The sequence below is a fragment of the Coloeus monedula genome (assembly GCF_965178545.1).
Source record: "Coloeus monedula genome assembly, chromosome: 8".
NCBI lineage: Eukaryota > Metazoa > Chordata > Aves > Passeriformes > Corvidae > Coloeus > Coloeus monedula.
This window is the reverse complement of record NC_138788.1, coordinates 3,859,944-3,882,018: the sequence shown is the minus strand read 5'-3', so window position 1 is coordinate 3,882,018 and position 22,075 is coordinate 3,859,944. Positions and strand designations below refer to the sequence as shown.

Below are 22,075 nucleotides of genomic sequence, written 5' to 3'. Positions count from 1 at the left end.
AACACTGGAAAAGATGTAAAAAACCCAAATGTCCACCACACCCAAATGGCACCCCAGGGCAGTGACCACCGTGATCCTGTTGTTCTCCCAGCAAAGCCCCACATCCAGCAGCTCCACCATGACTTGGGCAAGCAGGAGGTGCTGAGAGAGCATCCCAGTAATGGAGCAGCTGCTCTGAACCCAGTCCTAAAGGAATTAATTTCCACAGACAGCATCTCTGAGGCATCACTGCACTGCCAAGCCTCTGCCATTACATCCCTGATTACCAGTTCACCTCTTCAGACCATAAATCCAGCCAATCTTAGAAAATAAATACAGTAATCGGATTTAGTCCAGGCTGTGCTGGCATATGGGAGTCTAAATGACTTTAAAAGCCAGTCCCCTTTGGGTGGGCCATATTTTTGGGTGTCACAGTAGCTCACCCCTCTGAAAACATCTGGAGGCCATATGCTGCCTGTCTATATAAATTAACCAGATTTCTGCTGTGAACCTCACACCATGGCCTCTCTCATACCTCCCCCTGGTTTTCACAGAGCTCTCTGAACACAGACTAAAGACACCTTAAAAACCTCAGGTTAGGACCACTCAGCATTTCACTTTCCTTGGGGATCACACCACAGTCACAGCTCTCAGCTCCTCTCAGCTTGGCCAGGAAATAGTCCCAAACATTAGTGGCACCATGCTAGGAGGTAGATGATTCCTCAATTCAATTTTACATGGAAAAAGTAAAGCAAGCAAAAGTCCAAGTGGAACAGTTTCCCTTTATTTTTCTTTTTGTGGAATGATTGTATGAAATCTGTGCAAAACAGTGCCCTGATTCCTGGGGCAGCTGCTACTCACTCCCTAAGTTGTGTGAAAATGCTCCAGGGCTCAAATCCTTTTTAGTTCAACACCACCATCACAGCTCAGTGAGGGGGGATCCCCCAAAGACCACCCAACCTGAATTCATAACAGTGTGGCAGCAAAACCCAAGGTGCCCCCAAAAGCCCTGGGTTCAGCTTAAAACCACTGGCATAGGTGCAAGGGACAGTATCCCTGTGTCCCTGGTGCTTCCCTGAGCTCCCTGGGGAGGATGAGGCTGTTTTGGTTCCTGCTCCATTAAACTGGGGAGCAAAAATGTCTGACAGAACCTTCCCAAGCACAGGGGATGCCCCTTCCCAGAAGGGAGACTTTCCCTCTGCATCCCCCTGGATGCAACTACCCCCATCCCAAGACAGGCAGCCTGCCTCAAAACCACAGCATACCTGACTCTTTTGGGGAAAAAAAAACCAAACTCTAAATACCCAACAGCAGCACCACAAACCAAGGGCATCCTCCTCCTCTGGTTACCCCTTCTACATGAGGTGCACCACAAAAATAGCACAGGCAGATCCCAGAGCCAGTCCCAGCACGAGGTAAAACGTCATCACCACCCCTGCTGCCTCAGCCAGCTCTTTTGGCACAATTTTGGGGCCATAGACCATGACCAGTGTGCCCAGGTAGCCATTGCTGAGCCCCAGCAGTGCCGTGAAAACCACAGGGTAGATGTCCTGGTTGAACACCACGGTCTGGATATGAGCCCGGGGCTGGTAGTTGCTGAGGATGAAGAGAGGGAGGAAGATGGATCTGAGGAGGACAAGGGCAGGCAGCAGTTTGCTCCTGGGGCCGGGAACCTGGATCCAGGCAGTGACCTGCCTCCCACACCAGTCAGCAAAATTGTATAGGAGGAAACATGTGAGTGGTGTGAAATACTTGGTGCTCCATGGGCTTCCTGAGGACTTGCTGACAGACTCGATGTTGGAGGAGAGGGAAGGGAAGATGATGATAGAGATGAAGAAGACGTAGAAGAGGCAGAAGCCGAGGAGGGCAGTCTTCTGCAGGATGGGACGGAGTGGGGGGATGCCAGCGCTTCTTGTGAGGAAGGAGGAATTCACGGTGCCTCCTGGCACTGCTTCATCCTCCACAGAGCTGTCGGGGGGCACAGAGACCAGAGAGGGGCTCTCCTTCTGTTTGCTCAGGTAATACCTGGAGAAAGAGGGAAGCATGGGGGGAATACAATTGAGATTTGGAGAGAGGGCAGGAGAGAAGTTGGCAACAAAGGGATGCCCACTGGACCCAGCAAGCCCACCACACCTCCAGCTCCCACTTTGTAGAGAGAGATGACCTCTGGAGACCCACCATCCCCTCTCCTCATCTCTCTGCACCCTCGGTGTTCACAGAAGGGACCTACTGCATGCAGGCACATGGAGGCAGGGACTCTGGGGGCTACACACACCAACCAGACCAATGGGTCACACACATCCGAGTGGCAGACACAATATGGAGACACTCCTGGCTGCCTGCCTCCAGATTACGGCTCTCTACTGACTCCGCACATTTTGGGAGCGCTGGCATCAGCAGCCCTGGGAAAGCTTGGCAGAAACTTAGCACATGCCCAGTTTCAGCCTGTGGTTTAGGTGAAAGGGGAAGCCTGGCTGGTGGCGGTGACGGGGCAGGGACCGGCCCAGTGAGCATCCTGTGGATCCCCCCAGCAATCCTGCTGCAAACCCTCTGCGGGACGCCCCTGGCAGACTGGCACACACCTGGAGTACTCCAGCCTGGGGAGGAGCAGGTACACCATGATGCAGATGACGATGAAGATGTCGGCAGTGAGGAAATAGGCCAAGGCGCTGTCGGTGACATCGGCCGCGGCTGCCAGGTCTATCACAGAGGCCACAGCACTGACGGTGCCACCCATGGCCTGGCCTGCATGTGGGAACAGAGATGGGCACAGTGAGGGACAGAGAATGAGAGGAGGAGCCCAGAAGCTCCTCTTCTGACATGCACAGCTCCCCCACGGGACACAGCTCAGGCCCTGCCCCACACGCTCAGCCCCAAACTCTGCTCAGGGTGCAGCTGCACAAACCACCTCCTCTCCATTTCCACACCTCAGGTATTTGTGGGGTTGCACCACAGCCCAGGTGCCATTCTGCATCCCCTTCCAACACAGCACAGCACACACAAGGGTCAGGATGGGACTTGACCTGCTGGGCTTGCAGGTCCCAAGTCCTGCAGAAAAAGTCCAAACCTTTTCCAAAGCCTAAATATGGCTTTCCACCAGCACACATATAATCAACCTCTCTTCTGCACTCCTCCAGATGGGAATCCAAGCCACCAGCAGCAGGAATGCCATCTCAGGGATGTGGTGCTTTTCCTCTCTGAGATAAACTCATTAAAACACTCCTCTCTTGGCCCCAGGAAAAACTTCTCCATCCTGACTTTTCTCCCCCTTTCCTCTTGGTTTGTCAACCATTCCAAAGCATATTTATAATGTTATCAAAGCTCCAGGGAGCTCATCACTCACAGCTCCCAACCTGCCCCTCATCACTCACGGAAATGCTGAACAGAAAGGAGACAAGGCAAAGCTGCAGAACCCTCAGCTGGAAATGGCAGGGCAGGGGGAAGTCATCTCCTTCCCCCCTTCTCCCTGCACCCAGCAACTCTCCAAGGTCAGTTTATGGGTATTTACAGAAACCAAAGCTCATGTGACTGAGCAAGTTTCTCCTTCAGCAACTTCCCTTTATCATTAAGGCAAAGTTAGGCTTCTAAAACAAACCCCAGGTGCAGGAGAGAGAAAACCACAGAGCCGAGCAGGGAAAGTCCAAGAGCCCGATCCCAGTGGGATCACCCAACCTGAGATCAGAGCCTGCAGGTTCCTCATGGGGAAGCAGCTGCTCAGGCCAAAGATGCTGCTGGAAAAGATGGTGGAGGCACTGCTGACCACAGCCACACAGCCGATGGTGAGGGCGAAGAAACACGTCGTCCAGGCAGACGTATCCACCTTCACCAGCACCGTGATCACCAGGAAAACAGCCAGCATGACAAAGAGGGAGGACAGGATCCGGACACTGGCAGGAACCCTAGGGATAAGGGGAAGGAGTCCTGCGTTTCAAACCACAACATGAAGGTCAGACGTGGGAGGACAACAAGTCCTGTGCTGGCAGAAGGGACGAAGAAAATAAAGACGGGGGGACACAAGGAAACAGCGAGGCAAGGGAGAGAGGTAGGGAGCTGGAATCTGGAGATTAGGCACACAAACCCATGCCTGCAAACATGCAGGAGTTTGATGTGGGATTAAGAAAGGTTCAAATGAAGGGATGAGGCTGTTTGAGATTTAAGCCAAGCTTGCAACAAGGTGCAGCTAGTCCATTTCTTAACCCAGTTCAAGTGCTGGTAAAACCAGGGCAAGGTGTTGCTCCTACCTGGATGAGCTTTGCTTTTGTCAACCAGTCCCCTGGTGACAATAAAGGTATTTTTAAGAGGGAAGATTGTTTCCAAGCAATTAACCAAGGAATTAATTAGGAATTTATTTACTCAAGCCAACTGCAGGCATGTGTGGATCAGAACAACACTTACTTGTTGACAAGCAAGAAGTTTCCAATCAGGCACAGCACTGACGGCACGGTGGAAGCAATGGAGATGTAACTCTCAAAATAGTCCTGCCACGGAAAAACAAAACCAAAACGAAGTAAAAAAGGTTGTAGGGGGAACAGCCTATGAATTTCAGGTCCTGAATATGACACAACAGGGAGTTATGGTGTAGGTATCCACCTTGCTGTGTTGTAGCACATGTTGCAAACTGCTCAGGACAATGGGAATTCTGGGATTTGCCTTCCCATAGCCCCAGGCTATTTCAGAAAATCAGGGACATAAATTCAGAAGGAAAAAATAAACAGTGAAGGAAATAGCTGCCATACTGCTGTGCACCATCAAAGCGTGTTTGCTCCCTCTCCTCCCCTCGAGGGGCTTAATCCCATTTTTTTGCTGCAGCAATCTCAGCCAGCAGGTAGGATGATGCTCACAAAGCAGAGATGACCTACATGTCCACCCCTATCATGACAGGTTTTCATTTTCTGCACTTAGCCAGCTACAGAGATGGGGCCACATCATGTCCAAGCAGAAGATGGCACTTGGCAGGTTTTCTCTGCACATTACATTATTTTTTAGTACTTTGCATCATTTTTTATCAGTTTACAAGCACGTTCATCTCTTCTTCCCTAACAGAAGCTTCACTGGAAGCAACAGGAAATCTAATAATCATTCCTAGAGGGTCCAGATAGGCAGAGACTTAAATGCCTGTGCTGATGGCATTGGCTCAGCCAAGCAGGAGGCTCAAAGTTCTGTGGCCACACAATGAATTACAGCAGAAAAGACAAAGCAAAATGCAAACCTGGCAGCTAAAACTCCAACTTATTTACCCATCTACTTAAAACAAACCTCCAAACCATCCTGGGGATACTCAATAAACTTCCAAGTTAATCTTCTTCAGCTTTTGGGGAGGAAAAATGACTTTCTAATGCTTTGCACCAAGCACAAGTGTACTCAAAGTAATCCAGCAGAGATGCTGCATTTTGAGCATCCCAGGGAAATATTCATTCCTTCCCAGCAAATGGGCTCACACCAGCAGTGAGAAGAGAATTGGGCAAGTATTTAAGAGCCCTTGCACCACATTTTTAATGCAGCAGCAGAATGGTGGGTGTCAAATTAAATCCATGCCTGGACCAGTGGAAAATATCAGGTTCCATACTCCTCTCTCCTGCTTGTTAGGTTTTAATCCATCTCCAAAGGCAACTCTTCTCCCTCCATGGGTAATCCCACCCTTCACAGATATGCTTTCATTTTTGGCACTGCAGGATATACCTAGTTCTTCTCCCTTTCTGCTGAGCCCTTAAAATAAACCGCAGAGTAAACCTGACATCTTCTTCCCACATCCAGGTCTAATGGGGGAAGGTGGCATCCCTCAGCCACGGAGCTGAGGCACATAATGGAAGTGTTTAACCCCATATTAACTTCAAACACGCTGCCTTGAAAAAACCCAAACCAGAACAAAGCATTGTGGTGGCAAGTCCAACGCAAGATGCTTTTGCAAAGTAGTTTCTATTCTGCTCCAGCCTGGACTTGGCAGCTGGGCTCCTGCCAGGCTGGAAAAGGAATACAGGTCCATGACAGTGGCTGAAGGCACTGGAGTGTTACCTGGAGCATGAGGCATGAAATTAGCAGCAGTGAAAAGGCTGGAGCCAGGAGCAGACTGTCAGTCAGAGATGCATCCTTCCAGAGTCGAGTTCCATGTGCAGGTAAACCCTCCTGCTGCAGCAGATGGGCAGAAACTGGGCTGAATGGTTTAATGTCGACCATTCTCAACTGCCACAGAAAAGCCATGTAGCTTTTCCTTGGAGAAAGGAAAAAGCATCCCTCCACAGCCACAAAGGAAGAGGAGAAACACCTTTTCAGCAAAGAAATGGCTGATCCCGCCAGGAACACAGCCGTGCAAGGAAACACCTAGTGATACTCTACGTAAACCCAGGTTTTTTCAGGAGGATCAGCATGATGTAGAGGCAGTGAGGAACATGTGGGATGCAGGGAATATGAGAGAACACCACACCATGTGGTGACAGAGCACCTTTCACCCCTCTCTGAGCACATTCCCTAGCACAGAAGGTCTTCAGGCAGTGCAGGAGCTTGGGCACCATCAGTTTAATTCACTTTCTTGCTCTACAGCAGCACACCTGTAGCATCCTGGTATAAGCACTCCCTTTCCTCCCCATCGAAAATGCAGCTGACTTAACAACTATGAAAATTAAAAGAGCTGTGGGTGTACTGGAGTGAGAAATCTGAGGGGAAACGTGGGCGTCACACCTGGCTCTGTGTTTATATAAAAACAAAAAGTGCCCAAACCACCTGAACAAGCTCTGCCACTGGAGGAGGCTGTGATGCAGCCTCATTGCTCCAACACTTTTTCCAGCCACAAAGAAACAAACCCACGGCTTTGTCAGGGAGGCACAGGGAAATAATCCTCCTGTGGCAGGAGCAGCAAGAAAAAGCAGCCTTTCTGGGGAGAGAAAGAGGCCATAAAGGTTGGCTCATCCATCACCCTGTGACAAGCCCCTCACCCCATATGCCACAAGCCAGATGTTGAGCACTGCAAGGAGATACTCATGTCACACCTGCCAGATCATGAAGGACAAAAAAAGAGACCACCACAAAGACACCTTGCACTGGTAGAAACTGCCCTATGAAATGTTAAGCCCTATTTTTTTAGATTCACCTTAAAACTTAGTAGTCCAAATACAGGTAAAAGGCAGACCACAAAATGATTTGAAGCATCTTCCCTGTAGATATTTGTAAATAAATACCAAATAAACCTTTCCCTCTGGTTTGCAGCAGGTGAGACCCTAGAGAATGTTCACTTACCTTCTGGGGAAGTGGAGGGGGAAAAACAGCAAGTTAGGAGGGAAAACAGGTTATTTTTTCTGCCTTGAAAGCAACACTCACCTGCAGGTCTGAGGCTGCCTCCCCCACTGGGCCCGGCTCATCTGAGCAGTTCTGCAGCTTATACCTCCAGTAGTGTTTGGCCGTGATGAAGAAATTCCAGGGCAGGAGGGACCCAATGCCCAGGAGGAAAAATATAAGGTAGGCCCCATGCCAGCGGTCACTTGGCTTCTGCTGGCTGTACCTGCTCCCCACGGGATCCTCCAGCAGGGGCTCCTGGTCTGAGGCAAAGCTGCCAGCTACCGGGTGCATCGTGCTGGAACACTGGGAAAAACAACCGCCCACAAGGATATTGTCACACCAGGGTTCCAAACTGCTGCTCACAAGCTGTGGCTCCCTCCCCCTTTGGCCCTTGCAAATCATGGAATCACGGAACTGTTTGGGTTGGAATGGACCTTGAAGCCCATCTCACTCCAATGCCCCTACCATGGGCAGGGACACCTTTCACTAGACCAAGTGGCTTCAAGTCCTGTCCAACCTGGCCTTGAACACTTCCAGGGATCCAGGGGCAGCCACAGCTTCTCTGGACACCCTGTGGCAGGGCCTCAGCAGCCAAATACTGGAGGAGTGAGCTGAACCAGGGATGGAAAGGCATGGGAAAAGGGACTGAGACTCAGCAGAGTCCACCCATATTTCTGTCCATCATTAATACTTAACCTGCCCCCTTGGACTTGCAGGAGTAAGAAACCTCACTTAGCTCACGGGAGGCTCCAAAAAAACCCAACGGCTGCCAAACCAACAGCGCCGTCGGGCTCTGCAGAACAAGGTGTAAACTCATAGTAACACGGACGGGCTTTCCGAAACGACTTGTAAACTACTGCAACATCACTCGGGCTTGGCGGAGCGGCTCCTAAACCAAACGCGACGTCACCTGGCTGTGTGTAAAATGACTCACAAAGACACACAGCATCACGTGGCGCAGGAAAAGAACTTGGGAACGCCGCAGGAGGCTGGCCAGGGGCACCGGGATCCACCGCAACCGCGCCGGGCTTGGCCGGGAGCCTCGGAGCCGACCCCAAGCAGCGCCGGCCGAACCCCCGCCCAGAGGGGCAGGGCAGAGCGCGGGGGAGGCGGAAATGCCGGAAACCGGGCTTTTTGCAAACAAACCAGGGGATTTCGGGAGCGGGGAGTGTCGCCTCCCTCCCTACAGCCTCCCACTCTATCCATGCGTTCCCCCCATCCGCCCAGCCCGGCCCCACTCGCCCCGACAGCGCAGCACTTACGGGGGTCCCACGCGGCCCCGCCGCCACCGCCTCAGGGCTCCCGGCCCCGCCCCGCCCCGCCGTTAATGGACAGGCCACGCCCGCTCACCGCAGCGCCACGCCCCCAGCGGGCTTGGCCACGCCCCGCAGCAGGAGGCGGGCGGGCCCGGGCTGGCCGCGCCCCCGATGTTGGCCGCGCCCCTCTCGGCGAAGCCTCTTCCTCCCCAAATTCTGCCCCGCTCCGGTGGGATCAGGCCTGCGGCCAGCTCCGGCATCCCCAGCACGGGAAGGGCCTGGAGCTGCTGGAGCGAGTCCAGAGGAGGCCATGGAGCTGCTCTGAGGGCTGGAAACCCCCTGTATGGAGCCAGGCTGGGCGAGCTGGGGGTGTTCACCTGGAGAAGAGAAGGCTCCAGGGAGACCTTCAGAGCCCCTTCCGGTGCCTGAAGAGGCTCCAACAGAGCTGGAGAGGGACTTGGGACAAGGGGATGGAGTGACAGGACAAGAGGAATGGCTTCTCACTGACAGAGAACAGGAATAAATAAGATATTGGGAAGAAATTCTTCCTTGTGAGGGTTGTGGGGCCCTGGCACAGGTTGCCCAGAGAAGCTGTGCCTGCCCCATCCCTGGAAGTGTCCAAGCCCAAGCTGGATGGGTCTCTGAGCACCCTGGTCTGGTGGCAGGTGTCCCTGCCCATGGCACAGGGAAGAAACAAGATGATCCTAAAGGCCCCTTCTAATCCAAATCATTCCATGATTCTATGAAAATCGGTGTTAATCACAGCCTGGCTTATAGCACAGCAGTAATAAAAGCTTTTGCCTGGGCTTGATTTTTTTCAGAAGTCACCAAAACACCACCTCCTGAAGATAGGAGGGTGGGGAATGGGGAGCATCTTCTGCAGGATGAGATACAAGCTCCTCCTTTACTCCCTGTGCTTCCTGCAATGCCCCATCAGGAAGAATTCCACTGTGAAGTCCTCAATTCCCTCCAAACTACACTTTGACACTCACCTTGAGGGCACAGTGTGACTGTAAAGGAAAACATTACCTCTTTCTACACAGGGACATGCACACGTATCCAACCCTTCATCAAAGCAAAATACTCTCCTTTTTTTTTTTGTGGAAGGCCCCAAAATCTAGTCTGGATTTTTTTCACCTGTGGGAGAAACACAGAGGGACCCAGACACCTTCCAGTAGCCCCAGTGCACACACAGCTGGCCACCACCCATCTCCAGCCTCTGAGCCTTGGAGCAGAGCAGGTCAGATGGCCTCGGCCACCCAGATGTCACAACAACCCAAGACACGCTCCAATGTTTTTTCCTCTTTTGTGAGCAAAGCAAGCAGCAGCACGCAACTGACCCATCAGCGATGTGCTGAAATGGAAAGGCTGGAGAGCAGCACATGGATTTCTCTCCAGAGGTTTCTCCTTGGGATTTTCATCCACATTGATATGCCAGGCTGGGAAAGCACCTGAGGAGATGGCACAGCCTATTCGAGTCAGTAACCCATCAGCTCTGAGGGATTCACCTAATATTTCTGACCTGCTGCCATCTATCATGTCAAAAAACCCACTGCTGGAGAAGAGCCTCGGATCACATCAGCACAGGGGACCGTGACAGCCCAGCAGGGGGGACAGAGCCAGGCCACGCTGGGCCAAAGCCATGACAGCCCCTCCTGACAACATTACCCACACTCCAGAGGCCCTCTGCAGCAACACAGCCTCCACAAGGGCTGGGGGCAGGTTTAGGGACACCCCTGTGCTGCTCCTGGGTGTCCTCTCTCATGCAGAATAAATCTGTCAGCTCTTCATGGGACAGCTGCTGTTTTTGAGCCTGTCATGGGGGCTGAGTTCAATATGTCACTGCAGGGATTTGGGGCAGCTGAATTCTAAGGGGAATTAGCAACCTGAGTGTTTCAACAGAACAAGAGGTGAAATTGGGCACCAGCTGGTCAAAGTTATCCATAGATTTGCGCCCTTGGAAAGATGGTTTAGTGCAAAAAGTGCCCAGGGAAAGCAGCATGGGAGGGAGAGGTTATAGGAATTGAGATGCAAAGAAAGGGACAAGCAGGAATAGCTTTAAACTGACAAGAGGGCAGGTTTGTACTGGATATTAGGAAGAAATTCTTCCCTGTGAGGGTGGTGAGGCAAGGGCACAGGTTGCCCAGAGAAGCTGTGGCTGCCCCTGGATCCCTGGAAGTGTTCAACGCCAGGTTGGAGCAACCTGGTCTAATGGAAGGTGTCCCTTTCCATGGCAGGGGGGTGGAAAAAGACTCTATAACATCCCTTCCAAACCAAACCATTCCAGGGCTCTGAAAAGGTTATCCCTTTTGAGAAGGCATCTGCCTCAGCAGCGTGTCCAGAGCTGGAAAGCCCAGCTGGGAGGGTTGGACATATTTGTGTGGCTATGTTATAATCACTGTGGTGGCAGGGCAGCAATTTCCTCCCCCTTTTTCTCACTGGTTACAGAACTCCCACACCTGCCCAGAGCACGGACAATGTTGCCATCACCTGGTGGCAACTGGTCTCCATGAACTGGACGAGGTGAGTGGACCAGGCAGGGACAGTGAGATCCTCAAACCTCCCTGCAAACCCTTCTGGCTTCGTTTCCTTGCTGGGACTGAAGCAGGGGTGCAGCAGAAATCCCCAAGCAGAGGAGGAAGTGAAGTGGGATGCTGGAGAACAGGGATGCCTCACTTGCAGCTGAAGCTCCATGTTCCATTCCCCCCTCCCATATTATCCCTCCCCCATCCTGGTCTTTGCTGGAAGGGGCATTCCTTTCTGTAGGATATCCCTTGGGGAAGGGAATGAACTGCTTGAGAGAGTGGCTTAGCCCACAAGACAGAGCTGTAGCCCTCGTCTCCTGCCTTGTAATCACCCATGCGAGTCCAAAACAAACCATCAATCAATCTCCAGCTCCCTTCCATCAGGGACGCCGAGAGCAACATGTTCCCGCTGGCATACCCATGGCATCGGAGCCAAAAGCAGGTTCAAGGGATGCTCACAGGGATCCCCAGGCTGGTGCTGCTGCCAGACTCCAATCCCTGCAGATGCCTAACACAGCAGGAAGCAGTGAGTGATGAACAGGAGAGGAGCGAGCAGATTGTTTCCTTCTTTTTTTTTTTTTTTTATTAGACTAGGAAATATAATTTATTGCATAAAAATTAATTTGTTACAATAGGAATGCTAAACTTTATTTACAGTTCTTTAGTTTACAGAATAAACAGATGTGGGTTTAGAGGACGCCACCAGGCCCATCCCCTGGATATATAAATATGGAAACATATTTTGGACCAAGAGATGGATGCTGCCAGGACAACATGGACCATGGGGCTGCCTTTGCCAAAATGCCTGGCTGGAGAAACCCCTGGGCGTGGAGGGCTCCTGGGAGCTGGCACCCACAGGAGATGGAAGCAAACCCTGCATCCCCCCTGCCCTGCTCCTGCTGCAGGTTCCCTGGTCAGAAAAACAGGGAGAATCTCCCCAGACCTGCACTTCAGCAAAGCCTGCCCAAAGGAAGGGGAAGATGAATGGGGATGGAGAGAGGCACCCGCGGGCAGGACGGACGGACGGATGGATGGACAGACACACATCTCAGTGCAGTGATCCATAAACCAGAGGATGGGAGCAAGAGAGATTCTGAGGCAACCTGAAAGAGCATCTCATCCCTCAGAGAACACCATGGAACTGAGAAAGGAGCCCTTGAAACCACTGGCAGCTGGATTGATCCATCAAGTCTTAATTGCTCTCCAAATTTGCTTATTCCTCCTTAGCTCAGAGACAGGGTCTCAGAAATGCTCAAATGCAACCTAAAGGATGGATAAGCCCCTTCCCATGTGACACAGGAGCTCACCCAGCAGAAGTTTTCCCATCCAGCACAAGGGGAAAAGATCCCTTCTTTCCCACAGCCTTGAAAACCCAGCAAGAAGTGAACCCCACAAACTCCATGACACAGCAAGGAGCAGCTCTATGCTTTCCATCAGTGCCTCAGGAGCTGCCCAGAGGAATCCTATAATGTCCCAGTAATACTGAAAGCTCCTCCTGAGCTGCCCTGTACACATGAGCCTCCAGGCTCCCTGAGTGCGCTCCAGTGCCCAGCACTTTGTGGGATGACACAGGCATTCCATGACACTGATCCAGGGCTTTGCAGCCCAGAGCAGGACATGCTCCTAATACTTCCACTGATGGAGAATACACAGCCTTGCAGTGTGACCTAGTCTAATCCTGAGCTTACCACCCCCTCTTTTTTTTCTAACAGACAAATTTCTAAGATCCAGCACTCGCTGAGTAACTATTTCTACCTGCAGGCAACCTAATTTTTTTACCTTCATTAAGACACCGTATCTGTGTGAGGAACCTCGTTCCTGGCTACTCCTTGATTACTTTCCGTTCACCCCACAACTTCTCCATCATTACAAAAAGCCTATTACAGGGAAAAACAGGAGCTGCAGTGAGGGATGGAAACCTGATCATTGTTACAATGCTGTCCCTCATGTGAAAATGCTCAGCCTGGCTCACAGCTTGGGGACACCTAGGTATCCCTCCCTGAACCCCTGCTGAAATACTGCATCAAAATTCAGGCAGGAGCACGCAGACCCGAAGTGGAGGTGGTTTGAAGTGGCCACACCCCAGCCTGCCAGCCCCTGCTCTCCCCTGACCCCTCCACATCCGCTCATCACCTCCCTCTGACCCTGAAGCCCAGGTTTGGGGTGCTCACTGCAAAATCCTGCTGAGTTTAAAACATCCCCCCCTTTGGCCTTGAGTCTGGAGGTTGGTGCAGGACTGAAATCTTTGGTTTGTACTCAAGTTACGGAAATGAAGGCGCAGTCATCCTAAAAAGCTCCCCCAAACCATGCCAGGGAAGAATTCATTAAAAATACCCATATCTGGATGCACTCTCCCCACCCTGAACCCTAAATACCAGGCAGCATCCCTCATCCCTCCTTGCACGTGGAGTGGGACCCCTCGTTCCTGCTGCCAGGGAAAGGGGAGTTTGCAAGGACAAAATCCTTGGGAAGGGTCTGAGCTGGCCCTGAAGCAGAGGCCGGAGAGGCACTTCACCCTCCAGACTCCCTGGGGGTCCCAGGACATGTAAACACATTTTGCTCAACTTGGATCACACGCTTTTTCCTACAAAAGCGTGTCCATTGAAATCTCTCTCTCTGCCACTCCGACCACAGCGATGCTCTTGCTCTCACAGACCAAGAAAAAAGATTTATAAATCTGTCTTTTTTTACTTTTTTTTTCTTTTTTTTTTAAAAAGGACACATCCAAAGATCTGGATAATAAATTATTTGCGTTTCCTAAGAAACTTTTTTTTCTTTTTTTTCTTTCTTATTTGCCTCGTTAAGCTGCCTGAAGCCTTTGACAGAAGTTAAGCCTGGATTGTACTCATCTCTTCAACGCAGAAATGCTATTAAAGGAGGAAGAGAACCCAAAAAGAAGAAGGAAAAGGAAAGCCCCCATCCTGACTTGAGAAGCCCTAATTCCCCCCCGTGCCATGAGGAGGAGGAGGAAGAATGCTGTGTAACACTTGAATTGCTTGTAAACGCTAAGGATGGGTCTCTAAGGCTGACAGTGATGCAGGAGAAGCACCGGCCTTGGCCCCTCCCCACTCAGGACAGATGTGCCTCCCCCTGCCATTGGGGGGAGGACCCTTCCTCACCCCCTATTTCATCCTCCTGGCCCCCCAGCCGTGGGGAGCACCATCAGCAGTCCCCCTCTGTGGCCATGACCACCAGCATCTCGCTCTTGCCCATCTCCTCTAAGGCACTGGCCAAGGTGTTGAGATCACCGTCGTCCTGGTGCTCAGCTTCCCACAAGTCCAGGAGCACCCCAGTGGGGCTGGCTTTGGTGGCGAAGTAGTTCAGATACCTGAAAGGGAGAAGCAGAGGAGGGTTGGGCTGCTATGGTGCCCTTTGGAGATGGCAGGAGGGAGGATGCTGGAGCAGCAAACCTGTTTGGAACATGGACTTTGATGGGAATGCCGTAACACAAATGCCAAAGCCCTCGAGAGACCGTCTACAATTTTCAGACAGAGCTGGTATTCATGCAAAAGCAATGTAAGCTTTGCTTTGATGAAATTACCCTTTGCCCTTTGGTCCTGAGGGTGAAACCAGGTGGGAATGGCACAGACATGGTACCAGATAAATAAGGGCCATTCAAAGTGGTAAGAGATGCAGGACTGTGGCACAGATGGATCCCAGAATGGTTTGGGTTGGAAGGGATCTTCAAGATCACCTTGTTCCAACCCCCCTGCCATGGACAGGGACACCTTCCATTATCCCAGGGTGCTCCAAGCCCCTGGAACATTTCCAGGCATGGTGCAGCCACAGCTTCTCTGGGCACCCTGTGCCTGGGCCTGCCCACCCTCACAGGGAAGAATTTCTTCCCAATCTCTCATCTAAACCTCTCCTCTTTTAGTTTAAAATCATATCCAAGGATAGAGATGAATATAACTATGCAGAGCTATATCCCCATTTATGGGTAGCCCTATACAGATGGACACAACCCCACTGGAGGCCTGCAGCTGAGAGGTAGCACAGATTGAAGCCTCCCTGCTGGGTGCACAGGAAGGGAAAGAAAAGCTTGGGGAGACCCACCGGTCCATGGAAAGCTTCTGGGCGAGAAGTCTCCAGTCGTTCCCCCTGGAGTTGGGAGCATCCAGGCTGCTGCAGATCTTCTGCCGGATGGAGAGGGGGATTTTGAAGGCATAAGGTCCCACCTGGGTTGTGGTGGTGGTGGCACCGCTGTGGTGGGAGTGGAGGGTGTCAGAGGAGCTGCCGTGCTGGAAGAGGAAGGACAAGGCGAGATGTTGCTGAAATGTCTGAGCATGCCCTTGCTGTCCCCCCACCTCCCCTCTGCTCACCTCTCCCAGCGTGATGTGGAGCTGGAAGATCTGCCCTTCCCCTTCCACCTGCCGGACGCAGATCTTGCAGGTGAGCTCAGTGGAGGCCTGGCTGTACCTCTCCAGCGTGAAGGTGCAGTGCAAGGCTCGCTGGCTGCCGCTCCAGATGTGGTAGAAGGGGATTTCCTGTGGACCACCAAAGCATGGGCTCAGCGAAGGCTCCAGCAGTGGCTGTGGGAGATCCCACCTCCTCCAGCCACCCCATGAGGGATGACATGGGACAGCAGGGCCTCACAGAGAGCATCCCACCAAAAAGACCAGAAAACCAGGAGACAACTCAGGAGACAAGCCCAGGCACCCGCAGCCCTGTGGTGCCTGGCTGGAGATGGTGCTCCCAGTCTGGAAGCCCAGCTGCCCCCACATGAGCCCCTCACCTGGTACTTGGCCAGCAGTTTGCTCCTCCACAGCGCATGGGGGATGTCGTGGATGGAGAGGCGCAGGTTGTGGTAGCTGTCCTTGAAGGGCAGGGACTTGGGCTCCTCCAGCAGGTACCCTCCCAGTGTCCTCTCCAGCTCCAACACCTCCTGTGGGCAGTGGGACAGGTAGGGTGAGGCTCAGGAAAAGGGCAGGGGCTGCTCCTCTGCCCACCTCCACACCCAAACCCAGGATGTAGTGGGGTGGGGAGAGGAGGTGACAAGAAGAGCCAACAGCAGCCTCAAGCCCATGGAGAACAGCTTTTGCCACTCCAACAGAACTTGCCAACTCAGCTCATATACCAGCCCCATCTAAAACTTGAATTTCCTTGAACTGCCTCCATACTCCTCGGAGAATGCAGAGCTCCAACACAGGGGTCAGGTACTCCCTTGAAGGGTGCCGCTCTCTGTGCTTTTAACACCATCCCTTCATCACACCAGCAGCTTTTAGGAGAAAAAGATAATCCAGGAGCCAGAGCCCTGCCTACATCCCCACCTAGAGGCACCACAGAAATCCCAACGGGATCCACAGGACAAGTCACAGGGAATCAAACAGCCACCACACCGGTGGGTCTGGGTAGCCAAAGCATCCAAACTCCAGCTTCCCGTGATGCACTGGATGTTATCTATGCCACAAAACCCTTCCAAGGCAGGGAGAGACATGGATGCATGTTAAAATAACAGGATCTATAAAAAACCCACCCATTGGCAGCCAAACCTCTCCTGTAATGCCTGCAGGAGGGGTCCCAGCAGAGGAACTACACAACTTCCTCCCTGTTTCCTTTGGAGAGGGCGAGGAAGGACAGGGAAAGCAGTAAACACCTTATTATTCACTGTGGTCACTTTGCAGGCAGTTGCATCAGGTTGTCTGCTCCCCAGGGCCAGGCCATCCTGAGAGGCGTGAGGCAGCATCCTGCTGCCAGCACAAGCAGCTTTGGAATGGGGATATTTACCTTCAGAGCATCTGGTGTGTCCTCCAAGCAGTAGACCTTGAGGCTGTACTCCAGGGAGGTGCAGATGGTGGGGGCAAAGATGGCGAGCTGGAGCCTCTTGATGGCTGACCTGGAGTAGGGCTCTCCCACAAAGACATAGGTGCCAAGCTGGTCCAGCAAAATGTGGCAGGACTTGGCTTCCAGCTGGCAGTAGCAGGGAGTGTTGAGGGTCTCCTCATCCAGGGTCACAACTTCCTACAGGGACACCAAAATTGGAGGTCAGCCCGTCGTTCTAGGGGTTGTGCCCCTCAGGGTCTCTGCTGGCTGCAGGCCTGGGTTCCCACCTTACCTCCCAGTTTCCCTGGTGGGACTGTGTTTTCAGCTGGTAGATCCAATCTGAGGAGCTGATGTCAGCACAGTGGGGAATGGTCAGGACGACAGGGCGGCACAGGAGCAGGCCCGTGGGCCCACAGGTCACCGCCGGGCTCAGAATTGTCTGTGTGCCCTCAGAGGGCAGCCTGGGGAGGGACAGGGGACAAAGGTTGGACAGGAAACTCCATGGCAGCCAACAAGGAGTGGGTGGCCAGCGGGGTGACTTACAGGGTGCTCTCGGCCTTGTTGAGTACCAGGTACATCTCATAGAACTTCCCCTGGGGGATGGCCCCGTGGGGCACCAGCAGGCTCACTCCTGGAACGGCACACACAGGTGTCAGTCACAGACAGAGGGAGGAATGAGGGAGAAACCACTGTCCACCCCAGCCAGCGAGCACAAGGAGAGCAGGGAGCCAGGACAGCACAGAGAGAAACACCTCCAGATCACAGAAACATGGAATGCTTTGGGTTGGAAGGGACCTTAAAGATCACCCAATTCCAGCCCCCCTGCCTTGGGCAGGGACACCTTCCACTATTCCAGGTTGCTCCAAGCCCTGTCCAACCTGGCCTTGAACACTTCCAGGGATCCAGGGGCAGCCACAGCTTCTCTGGGATGTCCCATGGCTTCACCACTTGCAAGGATGAGCCAGGCTCTTTCTTCATTAGGAAGAAAATCTTAATCTTTGTATCTTTTTGCAAGGTGCTGGCCCTGGATCAATGGCAGGGAAAGCCCAAGGCAAGCGCAAGGAGGCTGTGACCTCCAGCCTGAGATGCCTGGCTTGGGAATGGCTTTCTGCCTTCCTTCCCTGAGCCGGCTTTGGGATAACAAAGGGCTGCTCACGAAGGGACAAAAGCAAGACCTTGATGGTTCAGCAGCCAGACAATCCTAGCCTGGGGCTTACCTGTGCCTGGCACGGTGAGCCTTCCCCCCAGGTAGCCAAACGTGCCGCTGGCACTGTAACCATGCTCCCGGGGCAGACTGAGGAGGTGCTGGGAGCCCAGGCCTTTGCTCCGCACGTTGGCAAAGTGGCCGTCCCTGGCGGTGTCCCCTGGGTAGGTGCCAGTGGTGGGGACCCCCCCCAGCAGGTCCGTGCTGTCATGCAGCCCCAGCGAGGAGGAAGCGGTGGAGGAGTTGTACACCTTGATCTTGAGGCTGGGCAAGGGGTCCAGCAGGGGGGAGTTGGTCATGGGGATCTTGTCAGAGGAGTCCTGCAGGGCGTACATGGGGCCGCGGTACACGCCTGCGCTGGCCGTCAGGTCCGGCTGCATCGACGGGTGCAGCAGCTGAGGGTTGTCTGTGGGACCAGGAAACACAGGTGGGATGAAGGGAGCAGTGGAAACAAGGGCATGGAAAAGTACTGCTTGAGTGGAAGACATCCCAGAATGGCTTGGACTGAATGGGACCTTCAAAACCATCTCGTTCCAACCCTCTGCACCATGGGGCACCTTCCACTAGATCAGGCTGCCCTGATTCCTGCCATCAACATCTGACCACTTCCATGGAGCCTTCAGCCTTCAAAAATCAGTATATTCCCTCGGGAAAACAGGACTGGAAGCCCAGTGAGGATCCACCCTCTACTGTGACTTTCTGCCTGAGCTAAGGCTGGTGAGGACCTCCATGGACTGTGGCTCTCACCGTGCCGGGACGTCTTGAAGTTGACAGGGTGGAACCCTCCGGTTAGAGCAGCTGAGGAGTCCGTGATGTCCGTGTCGAAATCCCGGCATCTCCTCCGGTACACCACCACCCCCACAGCCATGAGGATCACGATGAAGACGAAAGTGGCCACCACCAACCCAGCGTAGAGGGCCACGTCGCCAGTGGCCTCCAGCACTGGGAGGGATTAAAGACAGGTGAAAAAAGGAACAGCAGAAATGCACATCAAGACCCACCAGCGCTCCCGAATCCCCCCACTGACTCAGGCATGGACGGAAAGATGTCCCCTGGGCCTGCTGGAAAGGCTGGCAGGAAGATGGAGAGTGTTTTCTAAGAGCAGGAAGTCAAGCACAATGCCAGAGAATGAGATGGAGGCAAAGCCCTCAAACCTTTGGAGGACATCTGGCCACCGCTCGTGCAAACTTCACCTGAGCACCAAGGGTCCCAGAAACACTAGGTTTGTGCAGCTCAGGTTCATGAAGCTGTGAGCAACCCTCACATCCTAACAGAGACAACTCTGAGGAGCACACAGGAGTTTTAGGGTGGGCTTCAGTTGCTCCATCTTCCCACCCTGTCCTTGCCCAGATGCCAGGGAACCCCTAACATGAATTCAACAGAACAAAACCAAAGAAACAAACAAAAAAATGGCCGTGAAATGAGCACTTACAGTGGCTTTTGGGCTCGTTTAGAATTCTTTTATCTGTTAGGAAAAACAAAGTTAGAAAAGAAAAAGGTGAAGGTGATGATGGGGATGAGATGAAACAGAAAGTGGGAGGTAAGCCAGCCCAGGGGTGTGGGAGATCAGCATCATTCCCTGGGGCTTTCCAAAAGCCAGGTAGAAGCACGTGACAAGGACATTCCCGTGCCCAGCCAGTAAAGGGGACAGTGGTGTCACACAGCAGCAGGTGGCAGCATTGGCTGCCTTCAGCATGCCCACTCACAGGAAGCAGCACCATCACCATCACTATGGGTTTATTTCCTCAAAAAACCACCTCCAGAACTCCCAGCGATGACCCAGGGAAGGCGTTTTCACGGTGTGACTGAGAAACCCCTCCTAGTTGTCCCCTCTACCCACAACCGGCTTTATTTCAGCAGAGGCCCCAAACCTGCAGGGAGGGCAGGGGCCTCAATGCCAGCAGCACATTTAGATTCCACCAAAAATCCCCAATATCTCTTTCCTCCAGGTAAGAACTAACTTTGGAAGGGATGAGAACACCTTTTTAAAGACAACTTAAAACACAGGTGGTAGTGGCTACTCCATCATCTTGGAGGCACAGCCAAAAAAGCATGGCCAAACGCTGGAGCACCATGGCCAGTGGCATCTCCTGTGTCATGTCCCCATGCTTGTGGCCACCCTCCCAGGTACTCACTGTGCAGGCAGAGCCCATCGGTGCAGTTTTTGGAGTCCAGCAGCACCCCGCTGCAGTCCTTGCCACCATTGCGGGGGGCCGGAGCCGTGCACTCACGGCTGCGCCAGTGAGTGCACTCGGTGCTGCACGCTGACCACTTGCTCCACTCTGTCCACGCGCCGTCCACTGCGGGCACCGGACACGGGGGCATCAGTAAAACCTTCCCACTTTGGGGAGTGTTATCCCAGCATATCTTAAAGACCATCTTGTTTCAACCCCCTGCCATTGGCAGGGACACCTGCCACCAGACCAGGGTGCTCCAAGCCCTGTTCCACCTGGCCTTGGACACTTCCAGGGAAGGGGCAGCCACAGTTTCTCTGGGCAACCTGTGCCAGGGCCTCACCTCCCTCACAGAGAAGAATTTCTTCCCAATATCCCACCTAATCCTGCCCTCTGTCCATATGAAGCCATTCCCTGTTGTGCTGTCACTCCAGGCCCTTGAAAATAAACTCTCCCTGTTTCTTATAGGCTCCCTTGAGGTACCGGAAGATTGCAATTAGGTCACCTCAGAGCCTTCTCTTGTCCAGACTGAACAATCCCAACAATCCCAACCACAGCCTGGGGTACAGGTAGCGTGCATATGGTGGTTTCTGAACCCTCTGTACCTGGACAAAGAGTGGTGCAGGTGATTTTCTGGAAGGGCTGCCCGTCACAGAAGGAGCCGCCATTCAGTGGAGCAGGGTTGGTGCAGGTCCGGGTGCGCTTCTGCCAGCCCCGGCCACAGCGGTTGTTGCACGGAGACCACTCAGACCAGGTGGACCAGCCACCATTCACTGCAGAGGAGATAGGCAGAGTTAACACTGAAGCCCAATCCATCAGCTAAGCCTTGGGCTGGAGCTAAACCTCGAGTTTTTATATCTTCTGTGACCCCCTGTTACAGCTCAGCCTCATGAAAAGCAAATCACAAGACTCTCTTGTGTCACCCACCCTATGCCCAAGATGCTCGAGAATGCTTTGGTCCTTTCTCCACTTGGCAAATATTTTTATGTCTAGCTCTGAGGAGATCTTTGATTTCATATCAAAGTTAAGCCAAAAAAGCTTTCCAGCTGCTTTGAGAGCCAGAGAAATCCATCTAGATCCAGCCTCCATCCACCCTCCTACCGAACCGAGAATGCTTGGAAATACCTCGACCCCTACAGCTCGAACCTCTCCTTACTGCCTGTGGAAGCCATTAGAGGCTCCTGTTCTGCAGATATTGGTTATCACCTAATTTAATACACTAATTTAATTCACTCCTACCACTCCCAGGAAGTGCCCATATTCCCCCTTGGCTTGGAGACACAGCCAGCACCAAAGGTCCCTTCCCAGAGCACGGGCTGGTACCATAGACAATGACAGCGGCCGTGGTGCTCCGGCGTTTGGCCACGATGTTCTTGGCCATGCAGGTGTAATTAGCAGTGTCCAGCAGCCGGGCCTGCTTGATGATGAGGTTGTGATCGATGGTGATCAGGAAGTTGGTGTCCTGGATGGGATCAATGACATCCTCGTTCCTCAGCCACTCCACCTGGCAGGAAAGGAAGGGATGGGGAATGATAGGGATTACGCCATCACCAAGACCAATGATGTCTTGAGCACCTCAACCACTGACTGGACAACCTTGCCTCTGACTGGATTTATTTCTCCTCAAAAAGGGAGCCAAACCAGGCCTGACTGGGGCACGTTACTGGTGTTTTGGCCAAGGATGAGACACCGTGGCTACCTCCAACACACAGCTCCCAGGGGCTGACAGAGCTGTGGGCAAGGAAAGCTCCACTACCTTGGTAGGGAAACCCATCCATACTGATTTTCCCAGCCCTTGGCTCCCACTGGTGACCGCTCCAATCCAGACAACTCACTGGGTACCTCCTTGTTAGATCTTCCCTCTGAGGGGTTAATGGCACCTCAGGGAAGTGTGGGAGAAGTGGG

At 52.9% G+C, this 22,075-nt stretch overlaps 2 protein-coding genes across 2 annotated transcripts in view; both read right to left on the bottom strand.

Annotated features, from left to right (window-relative positions):
* Positions 1 to 750: 750 nt before the first annotated feature.
* Positions 751 to 7,539, bottom strand: SLC29A3 (solute carrier family 29 member 3; the record flags this gene model as incomplete). The annotated part of the gene is made up of 5 exons (XM_082286672.1): positions 751 to 2,004; positions 2,562 to 2,719; positions 3,647 to 3,878; positions 4,375 to 4,457; positions 7,291 to 7,539. The coding sequence occupies 5 exons, from the start codon at positions 7,537 to 7,539 to the stop codon at positions 1,335 to 1,337; spliced, it is 1,392 nt and encodes a 463-aa protein (XP_082142798.1). The 3' UTR covers positions 751 to 1,334.
* Positions 7,540 to 14,191: 6,652 nt separating this feature from the next.
* Positions 14,192 to 22,075, bottom strand: part of UNC5B (unc-5 netrin receptor B) — a gene marked incomplete at both ends in the record, with an annotated part of 49,674 nt that continues 41,790 nt past the window's right edge. Inside the window, 13 exons of the mRNA XM_082286596.1 lie at positions 14,192 to 14,357; positions 15,086 to 15,270; positions 15,352 to 15,516; positions 15,765 to 15,914; positions 16,757 to 16,990; positions 17,085 to 17,253; positions 17,336 to 17,423; positions 18,010 to 18,402; positions 18,744 to 18,938; positions 19,429 to 19,461; positions 20,132 to 20,296; positions 20,776 to 20,943; positions 21,494 to 21,674. Of these exons, the coding sequence (XP_082142722.1) occupies positions 14,192 to 14,357; positions 15,086 to 15,270; positions 15,352 to 15,516; positions 15,765 to 15,914; positions 16,757 to 16,990; positions 17,085 to 17,253; positions 17,336 to 17,423; positions 18,010 to 18,402; positions 18,744 to 18,938; positions 19,429 to 19,461; positions 20,132 to 20,296; positions 20,776 to 20,943; positions 21,494 to 21,674 (2,292 nt within the window). The remainder of the gene's footprint in view (positions 14,358 to 15,085; positions 15,271 to 15,351; positions 15,517 to 15,764; positions 15,915 to 16,756; positions 16,991 to 17,084; positions 17,254 to 17,335; positions 17,424 to 18,009; positions 18,403 to 18,743; positions 18,939 to 19,428; positions 19,462 to 20,131; positions 20,297 to 20,775; positions 20,944 to 21,493; positions 21,675 to 22,075) is intronic.